Genomic DNA, 12,755 nt, shown 5'->3' with positions numbered 1-12,755 from the left:
GGAACCAAATCTGGCTTCTTTAGACTAAATCAATTACGGGAGATATTCATCATTTTCTACCCCGGTATCCAAAGATTTATAGTCTAATATCAAATCGTGCATAGCACATTCACGTGTATCAATCCCGGGTATTCATTTCAGTGTCTCTGCTGTATAATGTAATTATTAACCGGGCGATGTCGGTGTGCGCTATTTGGGCCCAATGGGCCCTACATCAACTCCTACATCTGTACATGAGGCGCAGAATTCAACATGACGATGAATATTTACGTCGATCGAGCTTATACGGATCACGCACGAACATTCATTCTCTCTATGATATGCTCTACGAAAACACTGTCAACTAAGAAAAGATGACATTTATATGCGACGAAAAATATATGGAGTATGAATCGGCCCCAACTGCCTGCCAATATTTGAATTGTACTGATTCATCAATAATTCAATATTCAAGTAAGCGCCTGTACACGATTCAATATTACCTGTATGCCGGTAACGATTTAGTGCCTGGCGTTAGCTTTTAAAAGTTTAGACAGAAACAGAGAATCGTTACCAGCTGTTATACCGTAATCGGTTATACCATAATTAATATACCAAGCAAAAGGACACATGCAATTGCCGATGTCCTCAGCATAATTATACAGCTCTTCATGACAAAGTCATGTATAAATGAATGACATCCAGACGGGTGATCCAGTACGGGATCCAGTCCCAGATCCAGTATCAGTAGAGATTGCTAATCCACAAGTGAACATTTAATATTTTGTTATGGACTGAATTATTCGGGCTGACAATAACAAGTGACAGCCATTAAAATGGCATGCACACAGAAGATAATTCAGGGACGCATTGCAGGGACGTCATTTCTATCCTGTGTCCTGAGTGCGGGTTCACTTCAGATTATTGGTACATATATGCCAGCTCTTTCTGATGAATTCAATGTTGGGTCTGCGGTTCTTGGTTGGATATGCAGTTTTGGATATGCAATGTTGTGTTTGGCAGGTGAGTGACGCAAATATCGATTAAATCATATTATTAATATATTATATTATTGATAGGCGGTCTTAATTAAAATTATGATACCTGATTGGAAAAAGTGAGGACCAAAAGTTTCTTGGTAGACCGCTGGAATCGGACTCAGAAAACAAACTGGAAGTATAGACGAATCCAAATCCACGCATTCCTACACCTGACTAGCAGCCTTTAGTTGGGTAGCCGTCGGCTACAATGCACCCAAAATGTGAAATGATTCGGCCTTGGCGGAAATTTTAAACTGCATTCCATCACCCGTTCCATTACACCTTCCGCGAAAACACAGGTAGACAAAAGAATGATTAAAATTTACAACACAATAGGCCCTACAGTTCCCTTCGGCAAAACACACAGCTTCTACATGGTCTAATCGCTGTTGAAGTGACATAATAATCGGATTAACTACACGCGGTATCAAACGCTACAAATGGATGTACTTGCGAACAAAAGGTCTATGTATGAATAGATGCGACAGGATTACCTGCGGAATTATCTCTATTGTATTATTCTATTAACCCTCCTCGTCCTTGCATCTTCTCTAGGTGTTAGGCGGCTTTTATTTGCACAATTGAGCGCTCAAAACACCAGGTTGGTGCTAGCGGCTACCCAAAGATGGCCGACCAAATCCTGACCATGACTTGGCTCGTTGGATTCGTCTATATGTAAGTAAAAGTATGCAAAGATGAAAACAATAAGAGAACACGATTGGTATTCGTTAGCAGATGAAAATTAATTAACAGATAGAATAACGAATACTTGATGTATCGAATGTGAGACGACAAATATATGGAGTATGAATCCGCCCAACTGCCTGCCAATATTTGAATTGTAATAATTTATCAATAATTCAATATACAAGTAAGCGCCTGTGTACACGATTCAATATTACCAAGCCTGATTTAGCTAGCGCCCTAAAAGTAACCTTTTTTCAAATTTTTTTACGCTTTTTCAATTTTTGGCGCCCTTTTTTCTTGGTTAATTCGTTTTGCCGCCCCATTCATTTTTGCCGCCCCTGCTTTTGCCGCCCTTCTTCTTCCGCCGCCCCTTCGTTTTGGCCGCCCCTACTTTGATCCCGGGGCTGCCCCCCCCAAATACGCGCATGTATACCATGTACCAAGCACAAGGACACAGGCAATTGCCGATGTCCTCAGCATACTTTCTTCATGATAAAGTCATGTATAAATGAATGACATCCAGACGGGGGATCCAGTACGGGATCCAGTCCCAGATCCAGTATCAGTTGATATTGATGATCCACAAGTGAACATTATTTTGTTAAGGACTGAATAATTCGGGCTAGTCGGGGCTACAGAGCGGACAGTAACAAGTGACAGCCACTAAAATGGCATATATAAGGAAGAGAACTAAGGGACGCATTGTTGTAGGGACGTTATTTCTATCCCATGTCCTGAGTGTGGGTTCTGTTCAGATTATTGGTACATTATATGCCAGCTCTTTCTGATGAATTCAATGTTGGGTCTGCAATTCTTGGTTGGATATGCAGTTTTGGAAATGCAATGATGTGTTTGGCAGGTGGTGAGTGCCGCAAGTACCGATTAAATCATATTATAATTATTATATTATTGATATGCTGTCTTAATTAAAATTATGATACCCGATCGTAAAAAAATGAGGACCAAAGGTATCTTGGAAGTATATAAGTAAAAGTATGCAAAGATGAAAACAATAAGACTAAGAGAATACGATTGGTACTTTCTGGGATTTATCGAAAGCATTAGACACCATAAAGTTACCACAATATATTAGTTCATTACTATATACATGATATATGCAGTACTAAGTAAATTAATGCACTACGGATTCAGAAAATTAGTTTAAAATATACATCAGCAATAGAATGCAATACGTTTGTTACAAAAATCCAATTAGAAACTTATGGTGTGCCCTAGGGCTCGATATTGGGTCCACTTACATTTAATATTTATATAGGAGAAATTATAAATACCTCGTCTTCGTTAGATTTCGTGTTATTTGCACGATAAAACAGATATGATACGGAATTCATGTGATTGATTCAACTTCGAGGCCAATAGATTATCTGGGCGATAATTTTGGATCCGCCAGGTGAAAATCAGTGAAAAAACTGATGTGATAATATTATGTGTTAATCGCTATTTTTATTCCAGAGCTTATCAATTTGTCGATCGTCAATGAGGTAGATCGGCTCAATGTGTTATGTAATGCATAATAGATGGGTACCCAATGAAGCACCAATTAAGCTCTGCTTGACTTTGTTTGTATTCCTTTATTATTTAAGGGCCTGTTGCTGGTGTGATTATTAACAAAGCTGAGCCTCGATGGGTCGTCATGACTGGTGGTTTAATCCAGGCATCAGCGCTTATTCTCACGTATTTAGCCAAAACGACTACCGTATTGTATTTTAGCTTGGGATTACTACCTGGTGAGTATTATCACGTTTGAGTACACGTACAATTTTTTTTCTCGAGAAGAACAACAGCTGAGCGACAACAACATCATATCATTGGCAAGCTAATATTATGAGGACAATGAAATGACTCCTTTTTTGAGATAATAAGACGTTTAAATTGATATTCCGCAAAAACCAACTTAAGCGATGAGTTCCTTCGAACGAGACAGATTTGACCTTTGAAAGAAGGGACTATAAACATTCTCAATGAACAGAACGTATACTGTTGTTCTCAGAAAAAAACTCTGAATTAAGTATTACAAATTAAAAATCAGCCGCTTCTTTTTTTTATATATATATATATAGACCTATTAGTAAATTGTGATATTACAATTCATATGTATATTAATATCATGAGAAATATTCGAGACTAAAAAATAAAAAAATATTTTGAGCTTAGAATTTCAGCGTGATCAATCTGAGACTACTATAAACCAAACAAACTCATGTATCTGATTTCCCTGTGCGATATTGCAATGCTATAGTTATTATAGGTATTATAGTTTCAGTTGGATGAAATATTACAAAGCAAACGCATAGTAACAATACGGTGTGAGGCTTTGTTTCCCAAATAAGAACAATAGTCTGCATATTGTTATGCAGCATTGTTTTGGTAAATAATAGTACAACTCATTGTTGCTAATGTCAAATTTGTCAAAGTGATTGTGATTGTATCACACAAGTAATTGAGAGCATGATAGTGTCCGCTTCATTTACTTACGTCATCAGCCGGCCCGCTGCCTTGAAAATTAATTTCGCTTCAAACGGGGGAAGAACACGTACGAGCCCGAACTCACACACACACAAATATTTCTCTTTTTTCAGGAGAAATACGCATAAAAAATTGCAACGAGTGTCAACTTGTAATGTAATTATTATTCTCTTCGAATGGAGATATACTTCTTTTTGCAATAGATCTGCCCTTTTAAAACATGTAAAACCTCTCAGTATTATAGACGTCTGTACCTTATCATGGAATGTACAAGAACAATCATCTTGTTCATATCGGTGCATTTTAACGCAAGTTTATTTATAATATGTATCCATTCGAATGGAAACGATATATTATTAATAACATGTAAAGATTGACCGATATTCAATATAATCAATTTTAACCAATTTGTATAACGGTATATAAGGTATAACCAGGGAAGTGCCAATCGACGAATCGGACCTGTTTTTTATTAGTTACCAACTACAATACATGTACTCATGCATGTCATGCTGATCGCTCAAGAAAGATTGATCGCGAAAGTCTACTAACCGCGGTCACTGGACTTTCGAGCTTCGTCTTTCTTGCGCCATATGAGATATTGATCATAGTCTGAGCTGAACATAGTCTACTAAATAAGAAAAAAAGGTCCTACTCGTTGCCGGACTAGTATAACATAATTGTCCGACGACTTCTGGACGCTTTCCCCTTGCAGATCTTTGAACAAACCCAAATCGCAGTGGAGTACAAAAAACGGGACGTCGGTTACGTTACAACGTAACTTAAACACGTCGCACTGTATTTAAAAAAAATATATATACGGGAGTTAATGCATGTGTACGTGTCACGTAATAACGGTACCCAAACTTTCAATAGCTTTCAATTTGGTATAGGTTCGACGTTTTACCGCCGGCACACGTAATGCATATGCCTATTGCGTACTTCTACTTTAATAGTGTCTGATAGACCATGTACAATATATTACCCATAGGGAGAGAAACCACTGGGAACCACACTCTTGAAAACCACCGCTTCGCGGCTCGCTGTCGGTGCGGTTTCGCATCACCCCCCCGATTACGACTCGCGACATCGCCGCTCACCCCAACGATAGCGAGTAGTCTTTGTACTCGACTGCAAAATGCCGAAAGTAATTGTGCTCACCGCACCGGCAAAACGTCGAACCATACTTATGAGGAGATTTTGGCAGTGGTGTAGCAAGGAGGCCACATGTCACAGGGACAATTGCCCCCTAATGACCAAATTCTCCAAAAACGAGGGACACTTTCACAACATTTACATATAATGTTACGTAAAATTGCACAAAGCTGCCTCACATCGCCTGACCACGTTGAACAATATTCATGATATTCGGCAACTTAGTGACCATGGTTACAACCTATACGCCAACTTTGAGCAGTTGTATGCAGGGGTGCAATTTTGACTAATTTTGAAAACTTTTGAGCGTGCTTTTAGCAACTTCAGGCAATTTTGTGTATAAACTTTGAATAACTTTGCGGAATTTTGAGAAAATATTAAGCAATTTTATAAAACTTTGAGTAACATTACGCAATTTTGAGAAAGTTTTAAGCAACTTTGTGAACTTGATTGACAGGAAGGTGTGAACGATGAATGAGGGAAAGTTTAATTACCGCCGAATTCAAGCTATTCGTCGGTAAATCCTGATCAGTTTCGAAAGTAGAGAAGTCTGGAACGTAATGACTTATAATTGAAGACAGAGATAAAAAGACTAGTTTGCGTCTGACGTCACTGTCAATCAAATTCCCTACGATCCTTGATTGGTTAATAGCGCGTAAAAGGAAGGTCGATTTATCTGGTGCCGATCGGAGAAAAGGAATAGCAGAACATGTCGAAAAATTACGTACTTTTACAAGGCAAAAGCAACTTTTCTAGGCATTGTTGACATGGTGCCTTCGCGAAAGAAAGTTTCCTACTATAAAGACCTAACCTTTGAGACGGTTTGTATGTTTGAAGGTGCAAAATTAACAATAAGGCGCCCGGTTTTACCGCTCATATCAATACTCATATCATCACGACATTTGTAAACAAACTGTGCTCGAGTTTGATTGACAGATGACTTCAGACGCAAACTAGTCTTTATCTCTGTCTTCCAGTATAGGACACTTTCCCCTGCATGCCCTGTGACATTGGACCTGCTAGGGGTTGTGGGATACAGAAGGATACAGAATGGCATCCCAAACTTGTACAAATATTTTTGCCGACTGAAATGGTTAATTAGGGCACTCGAGAATCTGAAAAGAAAAGTGGAGGGGAGCGGGTGGTTGGTATTTTGATAACGAAAGTTAATATTACACGTTTTTGCTTGATTTATAGGATTTGGTGCATCGCTAGTTTACGTATCGGCTCAAATCAGTGTTGCAACTTATTTTACCTCATACTACACCACAGCCGTTGGAATTGTAATATCGGGCACCGGTGTCGGCATTATTCTACTTCCTCCTCTCATTGAAAAACTTATAGTTGTATATGGATGGCGTGGCGCCGTGCTGATTCACGGCGCTCTCATTCTTAACGTACTTGTTATGGGAGCGCTTTTACCTCGGCATAGGGGTCAACAAAGGATAGCTAGAAACACTGACATGACGGAGAAGAAGAAACACAAAGCTGATCCACAATATCATCAAGTAAGTCCCAACACAGATGAGGGCAAGGTGAAAAGTGCCAGTAAACTGTCTGAAGTACTAGAGAGCGAAAATGTAACAAACGAAATAACTCTTCGAAATGCCGAAACGAAATGGTATCTCACTCACATTCAACTGTTCACCACTTCCCCCATAATGGTGTTAGTTTACCTCGTCACTTTCTTGGTCAACGCGGCTTATGGTGCTGCGATAACTCATACGTATAATCAAATCGTGTTGAGTGGATACTCGGAGACAAAAGGAGCTTTAGCATTATCTCTGTTGGGTGTTGGAAGTTTACTTGGACGAATTTTTCATGGCATTCCCATCGATGCCAAGATCATGTTGCCGTCGACAATGTATAATTATGATGACACTCATTGCTGCAGCTGTATTAACCTTTGTTAACCCTCTTGCAAACAATTATCCAGGATATGTAGTCTCTGCTACATGTATCGGGGTCACGTCAGGGATTCAGATCCCCCTGGTCTATACTATTATACGACGAAATGTTGGCAGTTTGCGGCTAGCTACAGCAGTAGGGATGGAATTGCTTGTTGATGGATTAGCGATAATTGTTGGGGGATACCTTGCAGGTATGTAAATGTGCTATAATGAAAGACAAAGATAAAAAGAATTTATCGCGTCCGATGTCACTGTCAATTACGATCCTTGATTGGTTTACACAGGTTAATAGCGCGTAAAAAAGGAAGGCCGATTTGTCTGGTGCCGATCGGAGAAAAGGAATAGCAGAAAATGGCGAAAATTACGTACTAGTTTACTAGGCAAAAAGCAACTTTTATAGACATTGTTGACATGGTGCCTTCGCGGAAGAAAGTTTCCTACTTTAAAGACCTAACATTTGAGATGGTTTATATGTTTGAATGTGCCAAATTAACAATAAGGCGACGACACTTGTATAAATCAAACCGTGCTCCAGTTTGATTGACAGATGACGTCAGACGCGATAAATTCTTTTTATCTCTGTCTTCCATTATATGTAATTTATTTACTTTATAATCTGCAATTCATTTTGTGTTGGGGTTACATTGACCAATGACCAATACAAATTGAGCATTAATTCTGATTAATTAGTTGTTAGTTTATTAATAACACGCATCGAAACAGCGACGACGGTCGATCCAAAGATCGAACAAATTTGTTTCTTGTGTCTAACACTACAGTGCAGGGTATATTCCTGCTGTTATGGTATTACTTTTGTCGTCAAAATAATGAGGAAATTATCACTTCTCGACCACTTTTCACGAAAATACTGGGCGGGTATTGGTAGTCGTGCCTAACTCTAGAACGTGTTGTAGTATTTGTTGTGAAATTGATTTCTCGCAAGACTTGGTAATATTTAAGTTCCAAATTACCATGACTGCACGCACAGCTTTAGAAATACGTCCTGAACCTACGATCAACCCCACTAAGCAAATAAGTAATTTTCGACAACGGGGGACGGGTGTTCACAACAGCATCGTCGACATAGCGTAACCATAAAACACAATTCTGTTAACAGGAGGCACGTTTAGCAATTTTACTAATCATGAATTTGACATACAAGTAATTGTAATATTTAATATTTTATATCTTATCATTTTTCTAGGTGCAATTCAACAGTTGTCAGGGAACTATAGCCTAAGTTTCTACCTCGTGGGTAGTGCATACACACTTGCTGTATGCTTCTTCTTGCCTGTCCTATTGATGGAGAGAAGAGCAAAAACGTGGACACCTATTCCTACTGCAAGTGCAAAAACAGACGTTGGAACACGAGTGTGAGAGTTTGATGTACGTGTAAAATGCAGAAAAAAGGGTTACCACTTGAGTACCAGTTGCCACTATTTATTTGAATAGCGGGACATGACCGATGACTATTATAAATCATACATGCAATATGTAGATCAATTCTATAAATTATTATTATTATTATTATTATTATTATTATTATTATTATTATTATTATTATTATTATTATTGTTATTTAGTATTCCACAAAGACCAATGCGCTCTACATAATAAAAAAACATACAAAGTACAACTACATAAATACATATCAAAAGCCTTATATTACCAATTTCAACAACAAAAATATGCATAAACATATCTGCATGGAAATTCAAAAGAATAAATTATTAAAACCATTGTATTTATATGAAACATCAGAGATATATCAAAAACCAACATACATAAAAGTAGCCAAAGTGAATGAAACATATGACTACGGCTTAAAAAAACACTATGTCTTATTTCTAAATTATTATTATATATTTCTAAATTATAGTCTAACAAAATTATATGTAGCCTGTAAACGGGCTACTAAACTACAGTATAACCAATGACTTTATTCACTCCTCTCTCTTTTGTGTCTTCTGCCAAAGTGTTGGGTATTTGGCTCCAGACTGACCTCAAATGGGATGGTCAAGTTGACCACATGTGGAAGAATTCCAATAGAAGGCTATTCATGCTTCGTTCTCTAAAGAAGTTTGGGTTCATTACATCCGAGTTAGTGACCGTTTACAGAGGATATATTAGACCCATGGTTGAATATTCTGATGTCATTTGGCACTCCACTCTCACTTCCAAGCAGGCCATCAAGCTTGAGAACATCCAGAAAAGAGCTCTGAGAATTATCCTTGGGTGCAATTATGTGTCTTATGACAATGCTCTTGTTGTGTGTAATGTTGATAAGCTGTCTGATAGGAGGGAGCAACATTGCCTTAACTTTGCTCGTACATTGTCCAAGTGTGATCGGACCACCAAGTTGCTTCCTCCCAGCAGAGGTCAGGCTCATGGTAGACAATTAAGAAACAATGCCAATCTCTCCCAACTCCGTGCCCGCACTGACATGTTTGCTAGGAGTCCAGTTCCTTACTTTGTTAGGCTGCTAAACAGCAAACCATCCTAATCCTGGTTCATCCCTTGCATTGCTTTGCTATGGATCCTGTTTCTTTTTGGCTGCCTTGAGTTCTGACCTCATTTGTTGTTTATATTTATTTATTATGTTGTTTAATTTATATATATTGCTTTTCTCATTGTTGTCTTTTGCTTATACTTTGTGTACAATGTAATTCGGCTTCCGGGCCGCGATTTTGTGCCAATAAAATTAATCATATCATATCATATTAACACGCTGTTGGACCGTAGAATTCTTTCGCGTTGCACTTTTATTATCCAATAAAACAAGATAAGATAATGTCAATAATATGACTGACGTTTGATGACAGTGTTTGTAATGGGCACTTCTCAAAGTTCCATATCAGATAGGAGTATTGCCTGAAGACGCAGCTGATCTTTGGAAGACTCCCGAGCAACTTCAGTGCATTGCGTTGCAGTTGACCGACTGATATTGATGTAGCGTGGAACATGCACACACACAGGTGGTACACAGTGTCATCGCCCCAATATCTTCATGGCAGAAATCACCATGTTGAATTCACAGCCACGCATGGCCATTTTGTTCCGACCTTTGAGACCGAGCCGAGGGACATCCGACTAAGGCTACTAACAATAGCCTGGTAATTGACCTCTCTGTGTGTGAGTGAGCATGTATACGCCATTGATGAGGTCAATGGTCATATGCTTTTAGACTGCTTGCACGAGTGAGTGCAGCTAGCCTTCGCTGCGCTATAGTTCGGCACATATAAAATCAGAATATTTTTGTCAGTTTTTGAGTTCAAGACGCAATGGTTCTTTCTCAAGACGCAAGCTAACGACTATCATATCCGTTGAACACGTATATTCAAGTGCAAGGAACAAAATCTGGCTTCTTTAGACTAAATCAATTACGGGAGATATTCATCATTTTCTACCCCGGTATCCAAAGATTTATCGTCTGAATATCAAATCGTGCACAGCACATTCACGTGTATCGATCCCGGGTATTCTTGTAATTTCAGTGTCTCTGCTGTATCCTAATTATTAACCGGGCGATGTCGGTGTGTGGTACAGGACACGCGTTGTGTGACGTACGAGTCTGGAGAAACTAAAATCAGAAGAACATAATACTTTTAAGTGATTATGGCTGAAATACTTCTCTAAACACAAATTTCTTAATGATTTTTTTTGATAGCCTTTAATGGATTGGTGGTCTTTTCTCCAAGAACATTGCGATGAAACTGACAATGAGCGGGACAATGAGTTATCTCACAAACTTGAGAAGTTGCCAGGAAGTTTCTAAAACCAAAGCTTTTAGATGATGTTATTACTCATCAGATGTTCAAGCCTAGAAACCTTTTTAGGACTGACATGCTTGCCACATTATATACTATAAAATTTTTGGGCTCAATGTTCCTGATTGTTAAGTTTATAATTTTAATTTAGTACCTAAGCTCATAGATTAATTGCTAAAATTACATTAATTGATTTTATTTAATCATCTTTATTAACCAAAAGAAGAAGAACATATAACCCCAAGATCAACTGAGATTCATACCGATCTCAGGCAAGGGTAAACACAATTGAATACATGAATACAAAACCCACCCAAATCCATGGGAAGTGATTTTGAGAGAAAAACCTGTGTATCATTTTAATTCCTTCAGTTAGATTTACCTGGTCAATATGGTAAGTTTTACGTGCAAATGAGTTGATTAACCTGTATTAGGTATGACGATTAGCATTTCAGGGACTTCGTGGGGTTCATTTTAAATTTTGGACTTGGGTGGTTTTTTGAATCATATACAAAGACAACAATATTAGAATGAGATTACAACTAGTAAGATTATACAAAATAAAGCACACAGGTATGTACAATGTTGATAAGCATTCTGCCATGTAATATAAACCACAAACTTTCCTTTATTAAACCCATTTTTTTTTTCAAAAGTCACTCTCTACCAATGAATGTGTTACAAGTAGACTTGTATACATACTGGATTTCAATCAATGTGTTACAAGACTCAAATCATGGAATTGGGTGGTTCTTTCATACATGCTATTTTTCACATGCTCAATAGACACAGAGGATGATTTGAGTTGTTCTTTCATACATATGACAGGCCTATGAGCTCCTATGTATAACAACAATTTCCCATGCTTAACTCAATTTAGCCAACGTATGGACTTGGGTGGGTTTTGTATTCATATATTCAATTACAAACAGCAAATATACACATAAACAATGAGGAAATACATCATGGCGGTGAGAAAACAGTTATATGACTTCTTGGACATTCCACTTTGGCTCATGTCTCGAGTTGAAGATCGAGTAAGATGACATGAGAACGGACTTGGTGATTTGGTCTTTCAATACCTTGAATTTGTTTTGGGTGTTAAGTTGTTTTGACAAACGAGTCAGCCTATTTTTGTTGTCGGTGTCAATCAAGCCTCTAGAGCCGACTTCGATGGCAATTAACGAGCAATCATACCCGGCGTCGGTAATGTCCGAAACAAGGGAAGCGTACCGATCATGTTTGATAGAGTTGGCTTTACCAATGTTCGGCTCAAATGGCACCGTATGTATGTATTTCAGTGCTTTCCAGATACTATTGTTCCCAAAAACCAAATATTTCAGAATAATACTTTTTCGCGGAGAAAATTATGCACGTATGAACCGCACGTATAAATGAAGTCAATTTTCCACACCTCACTGTTGCTTTAGTACAATGATTTCTTGACGAAGGGATCGTAATATTAATTCGACTGTCATTCGTGGCATGTTCACTGCCTTCACTGAAAACGTGCATAATGTATGCATTGTCTACGTTGTCCGCGTTTGGAAATAATATAATATAGAGGGTCTGCTACCCTGTCACGGGGAGACCTTCTCTATACCTAATTTTTGCTGCTTTTACCACCCATCAGTATACTAGTTTTTCACACATAAAAAACACACAGAAAGCACCCAAATTTGCCATAATTGGACGCTTTAGGGGCACTTTTGATATAAAATTGGATCGAT

At 38.2% G+C, this 12,755-nt stretch overlaps 2 protein-coding genes across 2 annotated transcripts; both read left to right on the top strand.

The window, feature by feature from the left end:
* The first annotated feature begins 815 nt into the window (after window positions 1-815).
* LOC140159471 (monocarboxylate transporter 13-like) lies at window positions 816-8,741 on the top strand. Its single transcript, XM_072182958.1, has 5 exons — window positions 816-1,002; window positions 3,311-3,454; window positions 6,546-6,928; window positions 7,125-7,449; window positions 8,463-8,741. The coding sequence occupies exons 1-5, from the start codon at window positions 816-818 to the stop codon at window positions 8,633-8,635; spliced, it is 1,212 nt and encodes a 403-aa protein (XP_072039059.1). The 3' UTR covers window positions 8,636-8,741.
* Window positions 8,742-9,191: 450 nt separating this feature from the next.
* LOC140159470 (uncharacterized) lies at window positions 9,192-9,761 on the top strand. Its single transcript, XM_072182956.1, has one exon. The coding sequence runs from the start codon at window positions 9,192-9,194 to the stop codon at window positions 9,759-9,761; it is 570 nt and encodes a 189-aa protein (XP_072039057.1).
* The last annotated feature ends 2,994 nt before the right edge of the window (window positions 9,762-12,755 follow it).

Source organism: Amphiura filiformis, chromosome 8, assembly GCF_039555335.1.
Source record: "Amphiura filiformis chromosome 8, Afil_fr2py, whole genome shotgun sequence".
NCBI classification, from domain to species: Eukaryota; Metazoa; Echinodermata; class Ophiuroidea; order Amphilepidida; family Amphiuridae; genus Amphiura; species Amphiura filiformis.
The sequence above is the reverse complement of the archived record's forward strand: the minus strand, read 5'-3'. Positions and strand labels throughout refer to the sequence as shown.